General features: G+C 36.1%; 4 protein-coding genes across 6 annotated transcripts; 2 read left to right on the forward strand and 2 right to left on the reverse strand.

The window, feature by feature from the left end:
- Window positions 1-1,155: 1,155 nt before the first annotated feature.
- On the forward strand, window positions 1,156-3,997 carry LOC124822497 (6,7,8-trihydroxycoumarin synthase-like). Its single transcript, XM_088099624.1, has 2 exons — window positions 1,156-2,049; window positions 3,389-3,997. Exons 1-2 carry the CDS (start codon window positions 1,156-1,158, stop codon window positions 3,995-3,997), a joined length of 1,503 nt encoding a protein of 500 aa, XP_087955750.1.
- Window positions 3,998-5,757: 1,760 nt separating this feature from the next.
- Window positions 5,758-18,772, reverse strand: LOC148193805 (uncharacterized). Of its 2 annotated transcripts, none has more exons than XM_088098589.1 (5): window positions 18,119-18,772; window positions 17,742-18,019; window positions 17,215-17,361; window positions 15,814-17,106; window positions 5,758-6,412 (listed from the first exon to the last, which is right to left on the reverse strand). In XM_088098589.1, the coding sequence occupies exons 1-5, from the start codon at window positions 18,279-18,281 to the stop codon at window positions 6,149-6,151; spliced, it is 2,145 nt and encodes a 714-aa protein (XP_087954715.1). In that variant the 5' UTR covers window positions 18,282-18,772; the 3' UTR covers window positions 5,758-6,148. The 2 variants fall into 2 exon arrangements, with proteins under 2 accessions (XP_087954715.1, XP_087954716.1); XM_088098590.1 differs by having other exon boundaries at window positions 17,742-17,954; window positions 18,119-18,283.
- LOC148193806 (uncharacterized) lies at window positions 8,023-12,366 on the forward strand. Its single transcript, XM_088098542.1, has 2 exons — window positions 8,023-10,179; window positions 12,309-12,366. Exons 1-2 carry the CDS (start codon window positions 8,708-8,710, stop codon window positions 12,364-12,366), a joined length of 1,530 nt encoding a protein of 509 aa, XP_087954668.1. The 5' UTR covers window positions 8,023-8,707.
- A 1,169-nt stretch (window positions 18,773-19,941) lies between the features above and the next one.
- LOC148193807 (protein NTM1-like 9) lies at window positions 19,942-21,693 on the reverse strand. 2 transcript variants are annotated; one of them, XM_088098592.1, is made up of 5 exons: window positions 21,464-21,693; window positions 21,073-21,350; window positions 20,744-20,875; window positions 20,352-20,661; window positions 19,942-20,218 (listed from the first exon to the last, which is right to left on the reverse strand). In XM_088098592.1, exons 1-4 carry the CDS (start codon window positions 21,606-21,608, stop codon window positions 20,398-20,400), a joined length of 819 nt encoding a protein of 272 aa, XP_087954718.1. In that variant the 5' UTR covers window positions 21,609-21,693; the 3' UTR covers window positions 19,942-20,218; window positions 20,352-20,397. The 2 variants fall into 2 exon arrangements, with proteins under 2 accessions (XP_087954718.1, XP_087954717.1); XM_088098591.1 differs by having other exon boundaries at window positions 19,942-20,661.
- Between the last annotated feature and the right edge of the window lie 5,376 nt (window positions 21,694-27,069).

Here is a 27,069-nt window from a genome sequence, read left to right on the forward strand (position 1 = left end):
TATTTGTCTAAAAAGAGACAAAACCAAAAGAAGCGTCACAACTGTCTCCCTCAATGGTGATAATTCAACACAAATGAAAAATATAAAAGACGATACAACATCGAGCAACCAAAGTATAGAACCCCTTTGCAACTTATATAGTGTGAGGGCTTGGGATGTCGGTGTACAATGTCTTGTTTGGTTAATTCTTAGTTAGACAGTTAGTGACATCCATTCCAATCAGACGAATGGTCGAAGTATCTTAGAGACCGAATAGTCAAGCCGAAGGGGATTAATTCCAAATCATTTTGTTTAAAAGCTTAATCATGAGTAGACATGTTTGTATCGTAATTAAGCCGATCCTAATCAAAAGTCCATCAAAAAGTAAATAGAAATTCGAGATAAAATAGTAGATTATACATTAATACATTAATTACACATCTATTATCCTTGCTAATCGAACCAAACTGATTTTGAAATCGAAAGACCTCTAATAAATATTCATCGATTGGTATTAACGAACAAGAAATCAACTTGAAAACTAAAAGTGAAAGAACTCCCACTAAGAAGAAGACTGTATCCATATACCCGAAAGAATTCTGAATTACTTTCTTACTATGTGTTATGCTTTATAGTTGTAGAGTCCTCAGTGATTCCTTACAAATTGAATAGACTTGTATTAATTGCCTGACTCATCAAGAATAATTCTTTGGTTCGTGCAGGATCAGCATGATAACGATGCATACATTTCACAAACGAGTCACATCTCCATTTCTAAATCACATCATGGCATGGACTGATTTGTACATAGCCAATGAAACATTTTACATCATAAATTAAACATGAAAGTCAAATCATTAAAAAGAGCCAAAACAACGAGGAAACAAGATGACATAAACATCTCGCAAAAGCGTTAGATAAACAACTACCCTCTAATAGTATTTTGCCTTTTCACCACATTTTGAAGTTCAGAATCTTTTCTCTCTGTTTTTTCTTAAGAAGCTACAACATAAAGATGTTATTGACGTTAACCACATTAATAATCAACTGAACGTAATTGTTTTACCAAAACGGAACGAGGGAATTCATACACATATATATTTACCCACTTGATCAAGCAAATCTCATCCCACTGCAACGAAAACTCTTGTTCTCTCTCTCATTTTCTAATCGTTCATGGAAAAAATGTTACCGTTTGTTCTTTTAGCTTTCCCCATCTTGCTATTATTCCTCTTACGAATACGCAAAACATCTAAGAAACCAACCTTTCCACCAGGCCCTAGAGGTCTTCCTTTGATTGGCAATCTTTATCTACTCGATAGTTCTACCCTTTGTTTGAAGCTATATGAACTCTCCAAAAAATACGGTCCCATCTTTTCTCTTCAACTGGGTTCAAGGCCTGCCATTGTTATCTCCTCACCAAAACTAGCCAAGGAGGTAATGAAAACCCAGGACCTTGCCTTCTGTGGCCGACCCTCTCTCCTAAGCTCAATGAAACTTTCCTATAATGGGCTAGACATGGCATTTTCACCCTATAGAGATTATTGGAGACACACCAGAAAAATTTCCATCATCCACTTCCTTAGCCTTAAGCGTGTTCTAATGTTTTCCCAGTTCAGAAAATGTGAGGTATCCCATTTGGTGAGAAAGATATCGGAGCACGCTTCTTGTTCCAAGGAGACGAACTTGCATGAGCTCCTGACTTGTCTCACAAGCGCTGTAGTGTTTAGAAATGCTCTGGGGAGAAGGTATGAAGAGGAAGGAATCGAGAAAAGCATGTTCCATGGCCTTCTTAAAGAAGCGCAGGAATTGATAGCTTCAACTTTCTACACAGATTACATTCCTTTTGTTGGTGGTGTGGTTGATAAACTCACAGGGTTGATGGGTCGTCTTGAGAAAATGTTTAATCTGTTGGATGGGTTTTTCCAGAACGCCATCGATGAACACCTTGATCCTGAAAGGAAGAAACTTACCGATGAAGGGGATTTCATCGATGCATTGATTCAACTGAAGAATGACCCTTCCTTCTCCATGCATCTCACTCCTTCTCACATCAAACCCTTGATGATGGTTATTATATTCTAACCTTTTTGTTTTTTCTAAGCACCTTCAAACTTTTCTACTTTTTTTCTCACAGTCAGTTGTCTACCAGGTAAAACAGAAATCAACACTGGATCATCACGTCGTAAATGTGTATCTCCCACACCAGAAATTTTCATCAAACGAAATCACTGTTTTAAAACAATAAATTATTTATAGAAAACTATATCTTTATGAAAAAAAAAATTTAACGTACATTTTTTTTATAACATTTTAAGAACCGTAAATTTGTCATCATCTTCTCAGTAGTTTATTATTTATTTGTCACTGACATATTCTAAATCTAATAAAAAAATGACATACCAAAATGTTATAAAAAAAAATGTGTTAACATATGATTTCTCATTCTTTATAGATCATACACATATTTGACACATATAAAGGTAAATTGTCATAAATGAATGAATGTTTGTATTTGTTTTTTAAAAAAATGATATTTTGAGACATAAATTTTTTTGACACTATCTTTTTTTATTTTTTATTTTTTACTTTTTTCTTTCTTAAAAAAATACAAAAATTCACTGTTGATCATTTTATTCTTGTACTACGTGTCATCCTATCATTACAAAAAAGTAATGTAAGAAAATATATTGTTAAATCAATGTAAAAAATTTGTGAGTAAAAGCATCATTTTTCAAACATCATATGACATCACTTATCTTTTCTTTTTATTAATTTGTGAAATAATGATAAGGTAATACATATTTACATTTATTTGAGATACACTACAAGGTAAAATGATCATAAAAAAATAAATTTTTGATATTTTAAGAAAAACAAAAGAGTAAAAGATAAAAAAAGTAGTAGTATAAAATGAATGTTAAAAATTTGTATGTGTTGAAGTGTCATTTGTCTAATTTGTGGATTTGCTTATTCTTCTCTCGTGATATACACTAGTTTTTATGTACAACACCTTCTTTCTAATTTTCAAAACCAAATTATATGAAAAAGTACATACGTTTCCATTTCAAAAACTCAGAAAAAAAAATTATACTTTCGTCAATGAAGAGTTTCAGTAGAAAAGAACGGTGGGAAAATTTGAAATTATTCATTTGTTTAACTAAACATAATGTAACATCATATTCTTAAACTCCACAAAAGTTAAGAGTTGAGAGCCTCTTATACCACTCCCGGCAACCTGTGTTGGTTGCTAGTTCAAAAGTTTAAATATATGGATAATTTGTGTAGATGTGATGTTGTAAGGATCATAGCAACACAATTTTCTTTAAAGAGTTGGATTGTTTTGCTATAAAAATTTTTGGGTTAAAGTTTTCTAACAGATGAGTTTCGCATATTTTGTGTGAATCAGAATATAATTTTGGCGGGGACAGAAACAAGTGTAGCCGCAGTAGTTTGGGCAATGACGGCACTGATGAAGAACCCGAGAGTGATGAAGAAAGCCCAAGAAGAGATAGGAAATGTGTTTGGTGGGAAAGATTTTATAGAAGAAGATAATATCGAAAAGCTTCATTATTTTAAGGCAGTTATAAAAGAAACAATGAGATTATACCCACCACTGCCTCTGCTTGTACAAAGGGAAACGATTAACAAGTGTAGTATCAGAGGGTACGAAATTCCGGAGAAGACATTGGTGTATGTGAATGCTTGGGCAGTGCATAGAGACCCAGAAACATGGAAGGATCCAGAAGAGTTTTATCCTGAGAGGTTCTTGAACAGCAAAATAGATTTTAGGGGATATGATTATGAGCTGATTCCGTTTGGCGCTGGGCGAAGGATTTGCCCCGGCATTCACATGGGAGTTATGACAACGGAGCTTGTGCTCGCTAATCTTCTGCATTCATTTCATTGGGATTTGCCTCAAGGGATGAAAAGTGACGACATAGATACTGATATGCTTCCTGGACTTGTCCAACACAAGAAAAACCCTCTCATCCTAGTTGCAAAAAAGCGAGAATGATATGGAATTTGCATGACGATGTTAAATAAGAGAAAATAAGACAAACACAAGAAAATTCTCTCAGCCTTGTCCTACGAGAATTCGCAATTATCATGACAATGCTAATTGTTAGAAACAAATCATGCACATGTAGCTACTTTGTCTTGCTATATAAATCATTTCTGTCGTCTCAGTGTAACAGTTTAATATGATGTCTCGTGTTTTTCTTTTGAACACGGCCAAAAGAGATAAATTAATATTCTGTGTAATAGGTTTCTTAATTAAATCTTACAATAAATATCACTTAATGCAACAACAACAAAAATCATGGCCTAAAATATAAAACCCGTGAACTTTAGACAATAGTTTTTCACAGTTTTGATAGGCGTGGTTACATGTAATACGCATATATGGAAATAATTAGTATATAATTATTATTTATGACTTCCAAACCACAACATTATACAAGTTTAAGTTTGTGCAACTACTTTAAAAAATATTAATAGACCCAATAAATATAATTGAATCCATAATAAACAATATATTTCAATATTAGTATAAACTACATTATCAAAACAATGGTCACATGACAACACTTTAATTCTTCTGGAAAATTGTCTTTATTTTCTTCATGCTGCAAAGAATACAAAATATATTATGTCAAACTTTATAAACATGTTGTGAATTTTGATAAAAGTTAATTGAGTCTAATTAAAACCAAAGAAAATTTAGCAAATGCCAACATATAGACAACTACATTTTTCATTTAATGCTAGACGACCACATTTAGACAAATGACATCTCCCTCCGTTAGCAACATAACATCACTCAATCCATATCACTAAACTTACTAAGAAGCATATTGAAATTCAAATATGATTATATATATATATGTAGTTTATATCTGCATGATCTAAAAAAATGAAAACTAAAAGATAAAACAACTAATTTTTACAGGAACTTCATATCCAACTCCTCCAACATTAAAAAACAAAACAATTCTGGGTGTAACTTGAAAACATTTCTCAAGCCCTTTGCACTACTTTTTTTTTTTTTTTACCTAAAATACGTGTCATTGTATTATTTATGTTCTCCAAATATGGATTTTGTTGCTTTACCACAAACTTTACCGTTGCCTCTTGATCTTCAAATTTTTGTAATGTCACTCCTTTCATTTTCATTTGCATATTCTCATTTTATAAAAACAATTTCTTTTTTTTTTTCTTAAACATTGAAGGTGTTATAGCCTTTTCATAACAAGTTACTCTTCTATGCTTGTCCCGCATATTCATTTGAGTTTTGAATGAAATCTTGAATCTTAGTTTACTAAAGACACCCAATTTCGATTGTTAAAAATAATAGATTTATATTCACTTCATAAATAATGGTAAAAATATCATTATGTGTTTCTTCATAATTTCTTTTCCTCTTTGACCTTCTCGACGTTGACGAGTTGTAATAAACATCCATTATGATTGTGTATCATGAATAAGTGTTATAATTTCATCATGAACATACAAACCTTTCTTTAGTACTTCAACCTGACAACATAGCATCAAGATGATGGAACATCCTCCAAGCTCTCCAAGACAATAGAAGAATAAAAGAAACTTGAACTTTTCCCAACTTTCTTATGAGAAACTCGACACTAATGGCTCTCACTTTGAAGGAAGGTTCTTTGGTGGCGAACCTAGAAGGAATACTCTCATTTATGATGACTTTCAAAGAATAAATACACTACCAAAAAATTTGGGTTATCAATTCTCGTTCAATTCAAAAAGTGAAGATTACAAGGGGACAAAGACTTATATATATGGTAGTGCATTCAATGGATAAATACACTTTGTATCCTAGAGAAAAAAGTTCACTACAAAAAAGTACTCTGTCAAGAAACTACAAATAACCGTACAAACATCCTAGTACACAATCTACTATCTTAAATACACACGATTTCATCGTTTATAATACTTTCTAATACATTTCCGATTATACATACTTTTGAATTATAATGCATAATTGTCATTATGCAATTTCTAGTAAATTGGCTATTTCAGAGCAAGTTATTTTTAATAACATATACTCTTATCCACTAATCCAATAATGGTACGAAATTCTTAGTTCGGACCATATGAAGTTGTTCGGTCTTAGATGATACTGATCTTCCCATGACCTTTAAGTGCAAGGAAAACTAGATATTTCATTCCAATTGATCTCTTCAGGATTATATACTGTAGAGTCACATGAGGATGTCTCCATTCCCCGTAAATTGTCTTGAAATATACTTTCTTGTTTCTGACTTGCTTCTTGGTTCGAAAATAGAAGATGTGTGTCACCATTTACAACATCATATGATGTTTTAAACATTTTTGATGAATGGTATTCATCTGAATTAAGATATTTAGTACACATAGTTGAACTATCATCAATACAAGCGTCCTGCAATGATTTCAAAAGAAAATAAATAGATAAATTCGTTGATAAAAGTGCTCAAAAGAATATAACAATACACTAGTGCAGAAACGGCTTTTCACGTCACCCAATAAACGTCCGTCCCACGAATCCCCAACGTATATATGTGACCGGTGGCATTATAGTAAATAAGTGGACCTCTAGACGTCCGTCCGTGGTTGAACCGGACGTTTATAACATTATAGACGTCGGTCACAAGCGGACGGACGTTTTAAAGGCTGCCTTGTCAATCCTTGAACGTCCGTCGTGGGTCGCGCTGGACGTTTATAGTATTATAGACGTCCGTCCCAGGGGCACGGACGTTTTATAGGCTAACGTTTTCAATCTCTGAACGTCCGTCCTGAGGTGAGCGGACGTCCGTCCTGACAGGGTCATCCTCTGAACGTCCGTCCTGGGTCGAGCTGGACGTTTATAATATTGGCTTCAGTCCTGGAACGTCCGTCCTGAGGTGAGCGGACGTCCGTGCGCGTGGTGAATACGTTCATTAACCTCGAACGTCCGTCCTGGGAGAGCCCGAACGTCCGTCCTCAGAACGGACGTTCAGAGGACTGACAGGGTCATCCTCTGAACGTCCGTCCTGGGTCGAGCTGGACGTTTATAATATTGGCTTCAGTCCTGGAACGTCCGTCCTGGGAGAGCCCGAACGTCCGTCCTCAGAACGGACGTTCAGAGGACTGACAGAGCTGCTGGGGTACTAATTGATTTAAGTGCACTGAACGTCCGTCCTGAGGGGCACGGACGTCTATAATATTATAGACGTCCGCGCCCCAGAGGACGGACGTTCAGAGGAGATAAAGTAATTATTACCCCACCCACTCGTCAGTGCACTGAACGTCCGTCCTGAGGGGCACGGACGTCTATAATATTATAGACGTCCGTGCCCCCTCAGGACGGACGTTCAGTGCACTGACAGAGTGGGTTGGGTAATAATTACTTAAGTCCGCTGAACGTCCGTCCTGAGGGGGCGCAGACGTCTATAATATTATAGACGTCCGTGCCCCTCAGGACGGACGTTCAGTGCACTGACGAGTGGGTGGGGTAATAATTACTTTATCTCCTCTGAACGTCCGTCCTCTGGGGCGCGGACGTCTATAATATTATAGACGTCCGTGCCCCTCAGGACGGACGTTCAGTGCACTGACATGGGTAATTGAATCGTTTAGGTTTTCATCAGAATTTTAGACGTCCGTCTTGGGACGGACGTTGATAACATTATAGACGTCCGAGCCATGTTAACGGACGTTTAAAGCCCCGCGAAATTCAATTTTAAATTCATTACAACGTCCTATTAGTGGCGGGACGGACGTCTATAATATTATAGACGTCCGTGCCCACGTGGCCCGGACGTCTATGTTCATTAAAATGGAAAGCGCGAACCGTGACCATTCACTGTTCGTCTTCTTCCCCGCGAACGCGAGTTGCTGCTGCTGCGCCGTTGACATTTCCAGGTTGGTTTTCTCACTTTTGGACCGTTTAAAATTACATTTAATCCGATTACATTGCTCTGTGATGACATGTCTTTGATTTGAACCGATTAAAAATGGTTTTGGGTCCGTTTTTTGCAGACTCTTGCGTGTTCTTGGGCGGCTTCCTTGAGTCTTTTTGGACTGCGTGTTGGGCCGTATACTCCTCCACTTCCCTCCTTCTCATTTGGAATCTACTTTTCAGGTTAGCTTGTTGGTTGAAAATTTTGTGTATGCATGTATGTGGTATGGACGTTTTTGACTGTAAAATGTGTATTAGTTATGTTATTGTGTTAAACGATTAAGAAATGTGTATTAGTGTATGGACGTTTTTTACTGTTAAATTTTGTGTATGCATGTATGTGTTATTGTGTAAAATGTGTATTAGTTATTGTCATACATTGAGTGCCACTTAGTTCCCGTTTGAAATTTAAGACAAACGATTAATGTTTTAATCGTTTGTGTTAAATTTTGAATTGTCCGATTGGACAGTTTGAGAAAATTAATTTTCATAATTTGCAATACCATGTCAATTGGAGTTTAAGGATAAGATTGATGAAATTTCGGTTCAGTACTTGTGTTGTTCTCCGGATGCATATTTGATTGTGGTCATCGTTGACTACTCTCATTTCGTGTATTTTGGAGACCAATGCGAAATGCTGCCGAAATTGTATCAATTTTATGACGTAGACTTCAATGCACGTGGCTGAGCAAATTATGAAAATTAATTTTTTTGAATGGGTAGGGCCTAACCTTGTGAGAGTTAAAACACTTGAACTGATGATTTTACGAACATAGTATGGATCGAAGATGGATGAACGAACGTCGCATGAGTGAAGAATATGACAAGGGTGTTTCGCAGTTCTTGCAATACGTTGAACAAAATGCTAAGTCTGTCAACGGGACATATTTTTGTCCTTGTGTGCGTTGTCTTAATCAAATACGCCAAGACTTAGGCAATGTGCGTGACCATCTATTCATGTACGGCATAATGAGGACTTATACCGTTTGGACTTGGCATGGAGAAGTACTTGAGCAGCCTACCACGTCACGAGGAACAAATTATGTGGAAGAATGGATGAGTGACCATTTAGAGGACATGATACGTGATGTCGGTGAAGATAATTTTGGAAGGGCTAATTTGTATGATACTCTTATTAATGATTCAGAGCAACCGTTGTTCCCAGGATGCTCAAACTTTACACGCTTGTCTTCAACTTTAAAGTTGTTTAGTTTAAAAGCAAGGAATGGATGGACCGATAAAAGTTTCACCGAGTTGTTGGAGTTGTTGAAGGAGATGCTTCCAGAAAATAATACTCTACCTATTCGTAATTACGAGGCCAAAAAAATTTTATGTCCAATGGGTCTTGAATATCAAAAGATACATGCTTGTCCTAATGATTGTGTTTTGTACACAAAGGAGTTTGCTTCGTTAAACTATTGTCCAACATGTGGTTTATCCCGTTTTAAAAAGAAATCTGACAGAGTCACTGGTAATGAAGGTAATGATGGTGCACCTGCTAAGGTGATGTGGTATTTGCCTATAATACCTAGGTTCAAACGTATGTTCTCTGTTAAAGAAGATGCAAAGAACCTTAAATGGCACTCTGACGAAAGAAAGTGCGATAATCTTCTTCGACACCCTGCTGATTCTCCACAATGGAAAAATATTGATGACAAATTCCCTGAATTTGGTGCAGATCCAAGAAACTTAAGGCTTGCACTTGCAACTGATGGTATGAATCCTTATGGAAACTTAAGTAGCAAACACAGTTCGTGGCCAGTTATGTTGATGATTTACAATCTTTCTCCTTCGTTGTGCATGAAGAGAAAATATGTGATGTTGACCATGATGATATCGGGTCCTAGACAACCTGGAAATGACATTGATGTTTACTTAGCACCTTTAATTGATGATTTGAAATTGTTGTGGGAAGAAGGCATCGACGTGTTTGATTCACATGTTCAGGAACAGTTCCGTTTGCGTGCAATGTTGTTTTGCACTATAAATGATTTCCCAGCATATGGAAACTTGAGCGGTTATAGTGTTAAAGGTCATTTTGCATGTCCCATATGTGAAGAAAACACTAGTTACCTTCAGTTGAAGCATGGTCAGAAGACAGTATATACAAGACATCGAAAATTTCTTCCTCGTAATCATCCTTATCGTAGATTGAAAAAAGCATTTAATGGAAGTGCTGAGGATGAGGTTGTGTGCAGACCCCGGAATGGTCAAGAGGTGTACAACGAAGTCAAAAACATTGACATTGTGTTTGGAAAACATCATAAAAGTACCTCGCAAAGAACATTTGGAAGAAACGATCGATATTTTTTAAGCTTCCATATTGGTGTGAACTTGATGTTAGACATTGTATTGATGTGATGCACGTTGAAAAAAATGTTTGTGACAGTGTCATCGGAACTTTATTAAACGTCAAAGGGAAGAGCAAAGACGGAATAAAGGCAAGACAAGATTTGGCTGACATGGGAATCCGATCTGAGTTACATCCACAGATAATAGGAAGACGCACCTATCTGCCCCCAGCCTGTCACACACTTTCCAAAAAAGAAAAACAAAGTTTTTGTAACTGTTTAAGAAGTGTGAAGGTTCCGCAAGGTTATTCTTCAAATATTAGTAACCTTGTGTCTATGCAAGACTTAAAGCTAGTTGGTTTAAAGTCTCACGATTGTCATGTATTGATGCAACAATTGTTACCGGTTCTTATTCGAGGCATATTACCTCCTTCTGTTAGGGGTATTCTGACACGTCTGAGTTTTTTCTTTAATGCCATTTGCAAGAAAGTTGTTGACCCTCGAGGTTTAGATGAATTGGAAAATGAGGGAATAAGACTACTATGTCAATTGGAGATGTATTTTCCACCTTCCTTTTTTGACATCATGGTACATTTGATTGTTCATCTAGTCAGAGAAATTCGAATATGTGGGCCGGTCTTCTTAAGGTGGATGTACCCAGTTGAAAGATACATGAAGATCTTAAAGGGATATGTCAAGAATCAGTATAGACCAGAAGCTTCAATCATAGAGCGATACGTTGCAGAAGAAGCCATTGAATTTTGTTCAAGTTATATGCCATCTTGTGAACCCGTCGGTCTTCCCAAGAGCAAAAACGAAGGAAAATGTGAAGGTAAGGGTGTTCGAGGTGTGACAATTCAAAGTGTTAGCAGAAAAGAAATTGACCAAGCTCATTTGTACGTCTTAAACAACACTGTTGATGTGATTCCTTACATTTCTGACCACGTTAATGAAATAAAGGCAGCAAACCCAAAAATGAGTGAAAAATGGCATCTTAATGAACATGTGAAAACCTTCTTGGGATGGTTTAAGAAAAAGGTGTATGCGACTCCACATGTTTCTGAAACTTTATTGAGGTTATCTCGTGGACCGAACACAGAGGTCATTACATATGGTGGGTACTATATAAACAATATTTCTTTTCAGACAAAGGTAGAAGATGACAAAAGCAGAGTTCAAAATAGTGGCGTCACACTACAAGCTGAGTCTGTGCACTTTGCTAGTTCTAAAGACAAAAATCCAATCACAGCATCCATCAGTTATTTTGGAATAATACAAGAAATATGGGAAGTTGATTACGTTACTTTTAGAGTACCAGTTTTCAAGTGTAAATGGGTTGATATAAATTCTGGTGTCATGATGGATGACCTTGGTTTCACATTGGTAGACTTGAACAAGATGAATTACACTGATGAACCATTTATCATGGCTAGTCAAGCAAGACAAATATTCTACGTAAGTGATCCATCGAATAACAAATGGTCAGTGGTTTTAGAAGGTAGAAACATGCATGGACATGATGATGACGATTCTCTTGATATACTTGAGACAACATCTGTTGCATGTAGACCCACTGAAGACCCAGTTGATGACGTTGCCGATGTAATGCAAGCAATTCGTAGTGATCACAACGAAGGCATTTGGGAAAAAACAATTAATTAATAGGTTAATATTTTCACTTTTATTGACTTTATATGTATGTTCATCATAATTGAATTATTACTAACGTTGTCTAATTTTTCAGGTATGTCGGCCTCAGACTCAGGATCGGGAAAGAGCAGACGTGGACGAGGCGTCACCCGAGTGGCAGATGTGACATCCGGACGCGTGGATGGTCAGAGGAGGCATGTTGACATTGACCCCAGATCAGGTCATCCATCAGGGCCAAATGCTGATAGGTTTAGGAGTTATCTGGGCAAGTTAGCAAAAAGTCATGTCTCTATCCTTCATGCATGTTGGGATGACGTCCCAGAGGTCGACAAGAACCTCTTATGGCAAGATGTTCAGGTATGTTTAGACTTCATGCAATTTGTGATATACTTATCTGTTAACTTTTCTCTTGGTAACAAGTTTTTTGTTTTAAACAGCAACATTTTGATATTCCAAACACATTGCAAATCAGAAGGAAAGTGTTATCGCATATAGCGATAAGATTTAGGGATTTCAAGACAAGGCTGACACGACTATATGTCTTTGGAGATAGACAACATGAAAATCCATCTCAGCATTATACCTTCACAGAGGAGGATTGGATGCAGTTTCGTGCATCTAGAGAGTCTGAAGAATGGAAGGTATGTTTCTTAAGATCATCTTTCATTGAGTTTTTATGATTTTAGACTTACTTATATACATGGTTTCACAGGATAAAAGGTTAGCCGCCCAAGAAAGACAAAGGCTAAACGACACACCCCACTTGTTATCACGAGGTGGATATGCAAAACTCGAGAAGAAACTGAGAAAGTCTAGAGCCGATGCCTTGGGACTTGAGTCGCCTGACCTAGCACCTGCACCTGCTAGGTACGAGCTGTGGAAGGCTGCTCGGACTAAATCTGATGGGAACATGACATCTTCCTCAGCTGCCTTGATCTCACAGAGAATTGTAAGTTCAAATTTAAGCAGTTATTTGATTGTGTATCTATCACAGCATGTCTTCTAAGTAACTTGGTTTTTTTATGTGCAGGATGAGTTGGTTGAGCAGCAGACTCAGGGCACATTTGCTGGCCAAGGTAGGGACGACATTCTGACAACGGCCATTGGAAGGCCCGAGCACCCAGGACGTGTACGTGGAGTTCCAGGGGCGATTGGTCTTCGTGACTATTTTGGCCCTACACAGAAAACCCCCCAATCAATGAGTCAGGAGACACTGAGGCAGCTGGATCTTCAGTGGGAGGAAAGACTCAACCAAAGCATGAGATCAATGGAGCAACGATTCATGGATCAGCTACAAGAACAAAAACAAATACAAAGAGCGCTTGAAGAAAAGCTGCATTCCATGACGCAAGGCCACATGGGGGCCGATGAAACTCCCACAGCACCTCGTGTCAGCACTAGAGGATCATGCTCTGCTGTAGAACCCAATGAGTATAGCGGTCAATATGAGCTGTTGGTTGATGGGGATCCCCCACGCATTGTGGCTGTCGGACGAGTGCTTGAGGGAGGGGAGACCATTCATGGTGTTGCCATATTACCCCAGCACGTGCGTGTGACCATTGACGAGGTTCGGGATCCCCAGGCTCAGGTGCCTGTACCCACTCCAGAAATTAACTTTGTGGGGGAGGCCATAGGAACATTTATTGCCTGGCCTAGAGCATTGATCATGTCCCACATCGCGACTCCACAGGTATAATGTCTTTTTCCTTAGTATCTATGTTAATTGTTTCATATAATTGTTTATAAAGCTTTGACGTAAATTCTTATCTTCAGTTCACACGTCCTCAGAAGCAGCCAATTCATGATACAGTCATACATGAAGATGATGACATGGCTGAAGCAGAGGATGATCCTATATCAAAGTTAGTGACAAAATTACCCAGATTGAAGAAAGCATCATTAGAACTATACTGGGATTTGAGGGTATTTGGTCTTCCCTCACATGTGCCAGTTTATGTCACATTTTCTGATGCATTGGAGGTGATTGAGGGAGACAGGATGTTGAATATTTCCATCATTCAGCTGTGGTGCATGTAAGTTAGTCAATTTGGTCTTTGATATTACTTTTATTTACATTCTTATATAGTTTCTAACGACTTAACTTTGTTGTTTTAGGTACATGGACACAATCGTTGTAGACCAAGGTCGGTCTTCCATGTACGGATTTGTTGAACCTCAGACCATTCAACCGTCTGGTAACACACTTCAAAACAGACAACATTATTTGCAAACATGGATGGATGAGTCCAAAAGAGACGTATACCTTGTGCCATACATTGACGGGTACGTGTTTTTATATGTGGTCAGTTTATTATTATAGTTTCCTTAATTAGTTGAATAACTATTTGTCCTTCGTGATAGGTCTCACTGGCAGCTGATGGTCATCATTCCCAAAACCTGTAAAATTATATGGTTTTGTTCGTTGCACAGGAGGATGAAAACTGAGTTGAGAACCATGCTTCAAGGGTAAGTGTTTCTCCAAAAAATGACTTCAATTTGATGTTAACCTTCAACTTTTATGATAAAATAGTCATATTAATTATACTTTGTGTTTTCAATCTGTACAGAGTTATTGGTAAATCTCGTGGTCAATTGGTTCAAATTTTGTATCCAAAGGTTGTAAGTCATTTATAGTTTCTAATTCATTTATGTTATTGAATGATCTAAATTTTTAACTATTTAGTTTGTTATTTTAGTGTAACCAGCAAGTAGATTCATGGGAATGTAGCTTCTATGTGATGTGTTGGATTAAGACCATCATTCGAGCTGTCATTACAGATGACTGGAATGAGGTAATGATGTATACCTTCAATACATTACAAATCAAAATCATCTTCAACTATATATGAAACAATAATGAATCTTTCTTGAATTTTGCAGCACTTCAAGACTACATCGCCTATTACAGAGGACACAATTAACCAGATAAGGCAGGAGTGGACCGCTTATCTTCTACAAAGATGGAGTTAGGAATAGTTATATTTCTTCTTGATTGAACATTGTTTGGTTTTAGTTTTATTTTTATGTTAATAGTTTGGTAGTGGATTGAACATTAAGTAGAAATTTGTTTATATAAAACGCATATTTATGTTATTGGAGAATTGTTCTGGGACATTTTTCTGTTTTTCAGGTGTGGTTCTATTGAAAAAACAAACAAATTTTTAAAAAAAAACGCCCACTAGACGTCCGTTAGTGTACAGTCGGACGTCTATAGACGTCCGTCTGTGCACATACGGACGTCCCACCCCAGCCCTACACCAAAAGAACTCAGCAAGGTAGACGTCCGTCCTCAGACAGCAGCGGACGTTTATATGGACGTCCGTCCTCAGACAGCGGACGTTTATTATAAACGTCCGTGGTTAGGCAGCGGACGTTTATTATAAACGTCCGTCCTGAGGCAGCGGACGTTTATAATAAACGTCCGTCCTCAGGAACGGACGTTCATATAAACGTCCGTCCTGATGCAGCAGACGTTTATATAAACGTCCGTCCTCAGGCAGAGCGGACGTTCATATAGACGTCCGTCCTCAGGCAGCGGACGTTCATATAGACGTCCGTCCTGGCACGACGGACGTCTGAGGGACGTCTACCGCATAGACGTCCGGCGTACGCCGGACGTTAAAAGGCCAAAATATCGGACGTAAAAAGCCGTTTCTGCACTAGTGATATCACAAACTCAAGAAAAAGTGTAGTTCTCAATAATAGCCCGTCAATGACTCATGAATCACAAGAACGCATCAAAGTCAACTCAAAAAGACATTTTACGTTAAAATTATGTTGTATCTACTCGAGAAAATCCCGATACATTGTGAAAAATCTAACAAAATTCAAATCATAATAATGCACTCTGAAATTTTAATTTAGTAAATCAAAATGAAAGTTCAGAAATGAAAGGAGGCACACTCCTCAGTATTATTTGGACTTTGCAAAATAAATATTTACCAGTTTCAGGACGACTTCTGGATTTATGCAAGTGCTTTCACAATATGCCCTTTTCAATGATTTAGGGAACTCAAAAGGAGTCTGCGATGGAGTATGTGTATTTTGAAATGGAATTTTCCTACTTTCAAAAGGAATCTTCCTAGATGCTAAAGGAATCTGCATAGATCCTAAAGGAATATGCGTAGATCCTAATGAAGTCTGCATAGATCCTAAAGGATTCTGCGTAGTTTCAGATGGAGGATGAATCATTTCAGGTGGAGTATACATAGCTCCTAAAGGAGTCTCAATAGTTTCAAAAGGAGTTTCCAAAGACTTCGAAGTTTCAAATGAAGTTTGTGTAGTTTCAAAAGGAGTTAAAATAGATCCTAAAGAAGTTTGTGTAGTTTCAAATGAAGTATACATAGCTCCCAAAGGAGTCTCCCTAGTATCAAAAGGAGTCTCCATAGTTTCAAAAGGAGTATTTGTAGTTTCAAATGAAGGATGTGTAGTTTCGAAAGGTGTTATAGATCCTAAAGAAGTCTGCGTAGTTTCAAAGGAAGTATGCATAGCTCCTAAAGGAGTTTGCATAGCTCCCAAAGGAGACTGCATAGTTCCCAAAGGAGACTGCATAGTTCCTGAAAGAGTCTCCAAAGTATCAAATGGAGTCTCCATAGTTTCAAAAGGAGTCTTTATAGTTTCAAATGAAAGTAGTGTAGTTTCTAAAGGAGTTAACATAAATCCTAAAGAAGTCTGCGTAGTTTCAGATGAAGTATACATAGCTCCTAAAGGACTCTGCATAGCTCCCAAAGGAAACTGCATAGTTCCTGAAAGAGTCTCCATAGTATCAGAAGGAATCTCCATAGTTTCAAAAGGAGTCTTTATACTTTCAAATGAAGGTTGTGTAGTTTCGAAAGGAGTTAACATATATCCTAAAGAAGTCTGCGTAGTTTCAAATGAAGTATACATAGCTCCCAAAGGAGTCTCCATAGTATCAAAAGGAGTCTCCATAGTTTCAAAAGGAGCATTTGTAGTTTCAAATGAAGGTTGGGTAGTTTCAAAAAGAGTTAATATAGATCCAACTTCAAATGGATTTTGGGTAGATCCTAAAGAAGTATGCATAGCTTCAAATGGAGTCTGTGCATATGGGATATGCCTATTGTTGTTTTCCTTTCTAAAATAGGCATCGTTAGATGGGTTTGGGAAAGATGCTTCATCCTGCTCAATATCAATTAGAGACTGTTCTGCTGGGGAGATATTGTTTTCTGCCTGATATGTTAACTGACAGATTGTTTCCATTCTGCTAAAAGTATCTCCCTGAAAAAATATGTAAATATATATATGAAATGACAGAAAGAAGCATAAATTCTCGGCATGTTCGCATGTCACAGTGTATATATGTTCATGAAAGATGCTTCAGCTTACAGATGGAACTCCTTCTGCTATTGCCTGATTTTCATTGTCAGAAACCACGCTTCTACTGGATTCCTCTTCATCACATATCAGTGCAGCAGTTCCTCCTTCGGTCGTTTTCCCATGTTTCTTTTTCAAGCGGCATAACACAAAAGCATTCTGAAAAAATTGGAGTATGGTAAGCATTCATTTGGCCCAATTCACAAAAGTAAAAGGTCAACACAAATTAGGCAAACATGCAGAAGAAATTGACGGTCTTCGATGAGAATTAGTGATGAATTTTGAGTGTTCTTAGATAGAAAGACTCAATTAAACACATCCAGTAAGTAACATGAGAGGTTCTCCATAAGCTTTGTCGAGAAACTAATTATTACCAATAGTCAAGATTAAAGCACAAAATTACATGGGATATTTTAAAATTTATAAAGTTTTTCAAAAGTTAAACCCAGGCTTCAAATACTCATCTTGGTTCGACTAGTTTACACTCCTTCCACACACTGTAATTTAGTTACAAGTTTCTCAAAAAATGAAATACAAACCTGGCTTTGGAGAGAGTTAAGAGCATGATATTCGTGAATAACCCAGTTGGAATTGACACCTTTGGAAGCACGACCACTGTGGAAAACAAGAGTCTTCTTAGTCCCAATGACAGTGTTGGTGTCCCCTGTTCTAACATCACGGGGTTTTCCCGTGGGTTTCCAGAACCCACTCTTGGTTGTCCTGTTAAACCTTTCACTATTTGAGGATTTGAACTGAACACGACGGAAGAAAAACCATTCTGAGTTTTTGAATGGTATTACTGATTTTGCTAACATCTCTATTTAAAACAATAAAAATTGAAGTAAAGATCAGAACAAGACAAAGGGCAACGTTGATTTCACGAAGATTCATGTAGAGTTTGGCTTTGGATTATTACCTGGTACGTCCCAAGGTTCCACATCGCAAAGATCTATATCAGTCATGACATGGACACGGGGATCATCATCTAGCAACTTGTGTTTGAGGTAAAAGTGGACAAGTTCTTCATCGGTGGGACGAAAACCGTATCCTACAATCTCCATTGGTTTTTGTAAACACATCTCTTCAGTGTTGAATGAAGAAAAAAGGGTGGATGACGAAACAGGGGACTGAATGAAGAACGCTACTTAGTGTTTTCAGTGTTTGTGTGGTGAAATGAATTTATAATTGCACATTCATTGACTTGACATGACTCCTTAGTTAAGAAGTTGTCTTTGGAAATTACATTATAATAATACAAAGCTCTTATTTCAAGATTCGGAATATGAGGCAATCTTGCAAACTTTATAAAAAGTTCGTAAAATTATTCTATAAATTAAAACTTTAGATCACGCACTTATAGTTCAAATATATTGCATCTAAGTGATCTTATTGGCAGGTTATTTTATAAGAAAATTCAACATATAAAGTCTAAATATATGAAATGTTATCGTGATTCTAAAATCAAAATTTTTAAGTAACAGATAGATACAGTAAAAATGAAGTGACTGTATTGTACTAATACCGCGTGAGAATGAGACTCTTTTTCCTAACTCAGCACTTTCTACGAAATGTACAAAAATATATTTAACAAATTTTCTCATTCGATAGGATATAATCTGTTATGAGTGTCTATGAGAAGGACCAATGCCTTTTAAAGTTATTTGAGCCTTGGTATCCAAGTTTCTTCCGTGGCCCACCATTTCAATGTTCTTTCAAAACTATTGGTTAGTGAATTTGCTTGGATCACTTGCTTTATTTTGGAGGTTAGTTATACTCATCACTACCAATCAAGAACATGACTCCAATGGTGGATATACTTTTTAAGATTTTAGTCATGTGCTAACTTCCAAGAACAGACAGTGAACTCCAACGATTCTTTTATCACCTCAATTTTTCTTTTCACATCCACGTTTTTTCAGTATCCCCGTAAATGAATTTTCATATGAACATTCCAGAAAGAGATTGGTTAAAGTTAGCATTGCTGAAACTTGGACATGCATTATCTTTTCAATAAAATTCCAGGTAGCCTTCATTTTTTAATATTTTTTTGTGACGATTTGCTTAAAAATCTTTATTGGATAGGAAAACAATTATTGACTGCATATTGAACATCTGACCTGACATACATACCAGCATGTTTTTGAACAGCAACAAAAACATTTTCATTACTGATGACATAGGCTTATTAAGATATGTTTCAATATGAGTGAACACTGCTTATAAGAACCACCAACTAGATTAGCTAGTTATCTCCAGAATTTACATAAATTAGCGAGAATAGAGTAAATTCTACTCGTAAAAGTTTACTTCAGATAAAAAAAATATTATAAAAGTAATATCCTAATTTAAATAATTCTACAAAATTATATAACTTTAAATAAATAAAAAGTTACATTATTCATAAAAATAAATATTGTAAAATATAAATACTTGGATTATTGTCATTAATTTTGATCATTATGGAGGTGAGGAGAGGCGATGACCATAGAGAGAAAGAGGGACGCGAGAGATAGTGACAATCAGGTCATGAAACCCTAAACCCCAAACAGCCTCGTTTTTTCTTAATTTTTTCTCTTTCAAGCTCGCAGAATCTTTACAAACTCGTGATTTTACATCATTCAACCAATTTCACAGTCAATTTTAATGAATTTACATAAAAAAAAAGTTTACTTTCGAGTTAACTCGGAAGTCGTATCCATGCGAGTTTACGAGTTAACTCGAGAGGTTGATAACCATGACTACAAATAAGAAACTTCATCTCAATTCAAAATAAATAACATGATAATACAAGAAAAGGAACTATGGAACAGTCACCATCGACCCTTTACATACACTACTACGTGTACTGAAATTGATAATACTTCCAAACTAACGTGGTAATACACACATAAAAACCCTTAAAACTACGTTGTCTTGATGACGTTGTCTCCATATAGATGAAAGAACCTTTAGTATTGTTATCAGAAGATTGATGGCTTCCGGTTCTTCTGATTCACAATGAGAAAATCTTCCGAGACTACAAAATACATCACGTGAAGCATGGTATATCAATAGTATGTTACAGTGAAAATCAGTTCAAATGAAGCATCTGCCTCATTCGTCAAGAAAGTAATCTTCATTTTTCTAATGAATCTGTTTGATTTTCTCACCTCTACATGGAATACTGCATTCTTTTGAAACCTTCCTCTGTGATGATTAGAAGAAAGAAAATATGCTCTTCTTTTTTTTCTTCTTTTTCTCTTGGTTTGTTTCATGGACGGAAGTATTGTCGAAGGTATTTATATTTTGTTCATTGTTCACATAACCGTCATGAACAAAAATAGAATTCAGGAATTCTTCTTCATATGAAGTATGCTCAATGTTAGATTCATTTCTAGAATAGGCATCGTGATATGAGGAGTTTGGAAAAGACGTTTGGTTTTGCTGTAAGGTCGTTTCTATTCCAGTAAAAGTAGTTCTCTGAAAATACACACAAGTATCAATTCTCGGCATTATCACATGACAGAGTGTTAATATGTTCGTAAAGAATGTTTCAGCTTACTGAAGGAATGCCTCTTGCTATTGACTGATTCTCATAGCCAGAAATCATGATTCTACTGCTCTCCCCTTCATCACCTCCACCTTCAGTTGTTCCCCCAGGTTTCTTCATCAAGCGACACAAAACGAAAGTCCTCTGCAAATCAGAAGTTATTTCATACAATGTGCAGAAATGAAAAGCCAAAACGAATCAAGAAATGCTAAAACGACGTGATTATATGCTAAAACTAAAAATATCCATTGATATATGTCAAAGGCTATAGAACAGTGAAGAAAAATCAAGAAAGAGTATTTCCAATATCAGTGTTAAAAATCTCCAAAACGCATACCAACCTGGCTTTCGTGAAAGGTAACAGCATGGTATTCATGAATAACCCAGTTGGACTTCTCAGCACGTGAAACGCTGCCTTTGTAGTAAACGAGAGTCTTTTTTGTGGCAATGAGAATGTTGGAGTCGGAGCTCCTAATCTCACGATCTTTTCCAGTGGGTTTCCAGAAGCCACACTTGGTTGTCCTGTTAATCCTTTTACTGTTCGAATACTTGAAACCAACAGGGCTGAAGAAAAACCATTCTGGAAAATCAAATTGCACATCTGATTCCCCGAATAACACTGTTTCAAACAAGAGAAAAAGTAAACATCAGTGAAGAAATTATAAGAGAAAGATAAAGAACAAGTGATGGTTGCATGAAGATGCATGAAGTGTTAAAGGTTTAGATTATTACTTGGTACGTGCCAAGGTTCCACTTCACAAAGGTCGATGTCGGGGATGACGTGGACTTGTGGATCATCACCCAGCAACCTGTGTCTGAGGTAATAGTCGACAAGTTCTTCTTCTGTGGGTCTAAAACCGAATCCTTTAACATCCATTGTAACAAAGATAGGAAGATGAGAAGCAAAGGTGGTGAAGCAGCTACTAACAAAGCTCAGTGTTTGTTTTGTGTTGTGTTGTGTTGTGTTGTGCTGTGGCAATGAATTTATAATGCAAAAAAGTCATTGACTGACTTTACTCCTTAGCTGACAAGTTACAAAAAGGAAAAGCACAAGAACTTATGTTGTGCTGTTAAGTCTTAGGTTATCATGTGGACGAATATATGATATGTAACAAATGAAAACCGAACATTCTAGAGGTTATATATAATAATAATCAACAATATCTTATTAATCCAAAGACAAAAATTATGTCTGGATTTCATGACCAGGAAACAATTTAAATTTTCAGCTCACTGTAATACTTTACTTGCTTTAAGAACAATTTATTTTGTATATATTATTTTTCGTTACATGATTTATATGGTAAATAATGAAGAAGTTAAAATTAGAAAAAATAGACGTTAAAATTAACTTATATTACAATTAAAATTTTAATATATAAACTAATGTTAACTCTATGTTTTGTGCTTTATTATTTTATTCTCGATACTTCTTTTTTCCATGACCAATCATTTGAACTCCTTGCTCTTCTGACAACAAAAAATAGACAGAAAATTGTTTAATTAAATATGGCCACTTTTGCTTTTCTTTTGGTGGTTTATAGTTATGGTCCCCTTTACTGAGAACTTGGTCACAAAGTATAACCTTTTCAAGATTTGAGTATAGTCATGCAAACTTAGAAGTTCTAGATGATGCAAACTTACTAACATTTTGGCATCAGTTTGAAACTTGTTCTCAAAGGTTTTTCGTTTCTCCTACCATATCCACTATCCTATTCCATTTACTTGTGACTTTTGAGTCAATTTTTCTTTCTGGTTGGTCCCACCAATCCAAGTCATTGTTTTTGTCCTTAGGGTGCATTTAATGGTGTGATTTGTTATGGTGCCTTGAGCTTCTGAAAAAAAAAACACGGAAACTCATTCTGTCAAAATATGATTTTTTTCATAATAGCCACCATAATAGGTTTGTTATGGCTTACCCTTCCAAGTCATTTCAGAGTATATCACATTTGTGTGTGATGCCCCTTAGATTTGCATGTTAAGAGAAAAAATATATTAACCTGAACATATAGATTTCTATACTGGTTATTAAGCATTTTTTTTATCACAGCCCAAATCTTCATAAATATAAGAAAAAGTTCAAAAGATAAAAATAGCAAAAAAAAAAAAGAACAGTCATAGCATAAGAGTAATCTATAAGTAAGTCTATGTGAGCCAGTCTTACGTCAAGAAAGATGATATTAAGTTGGACTAAGTGAAGTAAGTCATTTAAATTGGGTCTAAAGTTAGATTTCATTTAGGTCAAGTCAAGATTGATAGGTTTTAAGTTAAGTTAAATATACTTTATGTTTATGTTAAGCTTGAAAATTGAGTCTAGTCACTTAAAAGTCGAAGGTTGAATTGAGTTCGTTCAGGTTGAAATTTGAGTTGGGTCTATCGGGATGAAAGTCAAACCTAATCAATCAAACCAAAGAATCAAGTTTAATTGGCTCGGACCAAAGAGAGTCAAGTCGATGGGCAGTCCAAGGCAAAGGTTAAACGAAGTTTGCTCAAATCAAAAGACAAGTCAATGTGATGAACAGGGAGAGAGCCACGATGAGCCTTAAGCACTAAATAATGAAAAATCGGATGAATTTTGGAAGTTGAAGGCAGCTCTAGCTTGTAAGCAACAACTCCAACACGCTCAAGTATGTGAAAGGGACCATAAAAACGCTTGCCCAACTTCTCATAAGCTGAACCTCGGACAAAATTCTGGCGGTAGGGTCGCAACCGTACATAGACCCAATCATCAACCTAATAATCCACCTGCCTCCGCTTGCCATACGCAACTATCTAATTTTGAACCTTATGAAGTTTCTTTCGGAGGGTATTCAGGCGAGTTGATAACAGACAATCAATTGCCTCTAATGACGAGGAGCCTGCTAAATATTGAGGAATCGAAGGAGGTTCCTTGCCATACGTGACCTGGAAAGGAGACATTCTAGTAGCTGAATGAATAGTGGTATTGTAGCACCATTCTGCTAGACCCAAGTATTTACCCCAATCGATTGGTTTGTAGTAGACGTTGCCTTGTCTTGCGTCAAACGGTAGAGTACATGGGTATTTATAGACCCGTAGATTATTCTAGAACATGTTATCCACAACTTATGTGGAATGTCCTAGAATTTTACCCATGTAGAATGTTCTTGATTTTTTTCTTCCTATCTTAGGTTTTTCTACTATATTCTAGAAGTTTTATTACATTTTAATACTTCTACCTTAGGATTTTCTATATTCTTCTAGAATTTGCATTACACATTAATATGTATTGTAAAGTTAATTTCAACACATATAGAGCATAAACCATTATGACAACTACATGCATTAAAACTTTCTAGAAAAGTTAGATAAATAAAAATCCAAATCTATGTTGTTTTCATTTTTTTCTCCTCATCTTCTTCAATCACATGTTGTACATAATAAAGAATGGACAAAATCAGCTTGTTGTTATGGCTCATTAAACTATGAAGATTGTTTCATGTCATCCAATATAGTATGTAATTGATTCATTTTCTTTTTCAAATCTTGAATGTATGCTTTAAATTGTTATTGAAACTTTTTCATCAATTCCTATAAAGATGTTTTAGAAATTTTTGAACTTGTGGTTGAAATTACTAGTCCAAAAATTGTGAAAACTACTCATTATGTGACCCATAATAAGGTATTGGTTTCTCACATTATGGTTCAAAAAGTGATTATAATATGGCTTAGAAAATTGTTGTAGTAGTTAAGATGACTATTCAAAATATGTTTGAGATAGTTTCTCATAATGTGATTCATATATTATAATATGTCTTAAAAAGTTGTGACACATGCTGGAAAATTTTGACTCATAAGAAATGCTAGAATGATTGTTGATAAGAAAACTACAACTCATTTTCATCATAATGCATGTTAAAATTATGTTGTGGAACATGATGTTGGAGAGGATCTTTTACATTATTTTCATAAAGTACGGGGACCAACAAAAAAGAATGATTGCATATACCAAAACTATGACCAGAATTGTCGAGGCATCATTTGACATAAATGAGTATTGGAGAATTGTTGACTTCTTCATCATAGGTATGTTTCTTCATTGACACCTTTTTCGTAAATCTTTAACACTATAGGAAAATGATAAATTACCGACAGAATATTACCAACGGACATTAGGTCATTGATAAAATGAATTTACTGATAGAATTTCCGACGGGTACTACTATTGTCTTTACCCACGAATAAATTCGTCGGTAATGGCATGGTGAATTTACTTATTGGAGGATATATAGTCGTCGGTTAGTTGCTCGATCAGCAAAACCCAAAACTTGGGTTTCCCTCCCCCAACTTTCACATTTGCATTCCACCGAATTGGTTGCTTCAAACCATAGAATAGTAGCTTTCATTCATGAACGCCCTCTTCGTCATTCACGCAGGCATTCGCAGACCCTTCATTGCTGACACTTCATTCTGTCATTGCAGAGGCTGACCATCGTGACCTCATTCGAACAGAGGAACACAAAGGGTTCTTGTTCCAGGATTTGGTTAAGGCTATTAACAGAGCATCCATCTCTTTCCCTCACGCGCAAAGACAAAACCATTCGTAGAGGATTCCTCACATAATTGGTAAGTGTCTTGTTCTGCCACTTCGCAAATGGGCATTGTCCTGATTTAAAGTTTTTCCAATGCATTTAAGCTCACATTATTATACATTTCAATTTTATAAAAGTCACATTTATATGGAGATCTTTACTTCCTAAAAAGGGTTCACAACTAACTCCTCCATATTTGTTTATAGATTTCTACTGGAAGGATTATTCTCCGTCTTTAGGTATTTATTAACTACATGTACACCTGAAGTGTTGTATGTTTAGCATAATTTATTGGACCTTCTCCCTATGCCTACAGTGGGATAAATTTATTTCGAAGTTGTAATGACTATATTAGCTTCTCTTAAATTTTGTTTGTTGTGTTAGCTTATAAAGATAATAGTACACCTTAATTTCAATTCCTATGAAGAACTTCCAAACTGAAGAATAATGTTGAAAGTTTAGCCTTACCATTTCCCTTAGGTATAAATAAAAGAAGGAAATTTAACTAATTTTAATCAATTTACTCTTATGCTTGTATCATTTTTCATATTTGGTAGGCTGACGTTGGGGTCTCCTTCTCTTGTAACCCATGATACTGAACAAAACTCAAATAAAAATTCCGAATAAATAGGTGATAGACCAATATCTCTAAATTTGTTTTATTAAAAAATAGAAAAAGCCTTGTACATTAGTTCAAAGCCAATGCATCTGTCTCACGAGCCAATCATCAATTGCATCTTCCATCACTATTTGTAATCTCTATTTTGACATCCAATAGACTTGCCTTCTGCATAAACATAAATGACAATTTAGTAAGTTGCAAACCCTAAATTAAAACAATTTGAAAATGTCATGTTGCCTAATATTTTATAATGTCAAACAACTTATCTTAAGAGACAAAGTTTAAGGCATACTATCAATATTGAAACCTGTTGATGGTTACACGACATGTACAATAACTTAACATGAGCAAGTTAATTAATAAATTATTCTTTTCGAGTTAGGGGTTAAAGAATTGAAGGTGGTGAAAGGTAACACTAGGAGTTCTATTATTGAATAAAGGAAACTGAGAGGAGTTAGTATCTATGTGTAAGTTTGAGAGAACTTATGTGAGCCAAAAGTCTAGAAAGTTTTGTAAAAAATACAACCTAGTTATCCATCAAAAGTGTTCTTTAACTCACTGGCCCTTAAATATAAAACATAAAATTATCAAGAATATTTATTTCTTCCTTATTTCTTGAATAAGAAGAACCCAACCATTTGTGGTTTGTGTCTCGTTCTTCTCTCAATCAGACTCTACTCCTTAGTAGAACCTTAATCTAAATTATTCTCCTACATCAATTAAATGCATCTAGACTCATTCCCTACCTCAAAATAGAAGGTGGGGATCCCTTTGACCTTGAAGCATGGTGTTGGTGTTAAGAATTGTTTCAAGTTCTGAAAGCATCACTTTAAACGGTTTCTGCCTATTTATGCATTTAATTTTCAATTCATTAAGATTGGTACAAGCTCTAATTTCTTTACAACTTCTTAAATTACTGGTAAAAAAAAAGATTTTTTACGCACTATATACGCCTCAATTTTACAGAAACAGAAGCGTATAAAAGTGCGATGACATTTTCGTAGTTTTAGCGAAACTTTATGCCTCAATTGTCCAGAAACAGATGCCTATATGGGAATACTGCCTCGGTTCTGTGAACAACCGAGGCAGAAAACATTGCTACCCACCTGCAAAGAGGATTTTTCACCTACCAAACTTTTTGAAATGGGGATACTGCCTCGGTTTTG

The sequence above is a fragment of the Vigna umbellata genome, chromosome 9, assembly GCF_029865625.1.
Source record: "Vigna umbellata cultivar VRB3 chromosome 9, Vumbellata_1.0, whole genome shotgun sequence".
NCBI classification, from domain to species: Eukaryota; Viridiplantae; Streptophyta; class Magnoliopsida; order Fabales; family Fabaceae; genus Vigna; species Vigna umbellata.

What these genes read in the sequence shown, in the direction of transcription:
- LOC124822497 (XM_088099624.1), top strand. Translation starts at nt 1,156, where the DNA reads ATGGAAAAAATGTTACCGTTTGTTCTTTTAGCTTTCCCCATCTTGCTA. An exon ending in ACATCAAACCCTTGATGATG is followed by an intron (nt 2,050 to 3,388) that starts GTTATTATATTC and finishes TGTGTGAATCAG; the next exon opens with AATATAATTTTGGCGGGGAC.
- LOC148193806 (XM_088098542.1), top strand. Translation starts at nt 8,708, where the DNA reads ATGGATCGAAGATGGATGAACGAACGTCGCATGAGTGAAGAATATGAC. An exon ending in GTCAAAAACATTGACATTGT is followed by an intron (nt 10,180 to 12,308) that starts GTTTGGAAAACA and finishes TGTTTTAAACAG; the next exon opens with CAACATTTTGATATTCCAAA.
- LOC148193805 (XM_088098589.1), bottom strand. Translation starts at nt 18,281, where the DNA reads ATGTGTTTACAAAAACCAATGGAGATTGTAGGATACGGTTTTCGTCCC. An exon ending in TTAACTCTCTCCAAAGCCAG is followed by an intron (nt 17,362 to 17,741) that starts GTTTGTATTTCA and finishes CAATTTTTTCAG; the next exon opens with AATGCTTTTGTGTTATGCCG. An exon ending in TAGCAGAAGGAGTTCCATCT is followed by an intron (nt 17,107 to 17,214) that starts GTAAGCTGAAGC and finishes ATATTTTTTCAG; the next exon opens with GGAGATACTTTTAGCAGAAT.
- LOC148193807 (XM_088098592.1), bottom strand. Translation starts at nt 21,608, where the DNA reads ATGGATGTTAAAGGATTCGGTTTTAGACCCACAGAAGAAGAACTTGTC. An exon ending in TTACCTTTCACGAAAGCCAG is followed by an intron (nt 20,876 to 21,072) that starts GTTGGTATGCGT and finishes TCTGATTTGCAG; the next exon opens with AGGACTTTCGTTTTGTGTCG. An exon ending in TAGCAAGAGGCATTCCTTCA is followed by an intron (nt 20,662 to 20,743) that starts GTAAGCTGAAAC and finishes GTGTATTTTCAG; the next exon opens with AGAACTACTTTTACTGGAAT.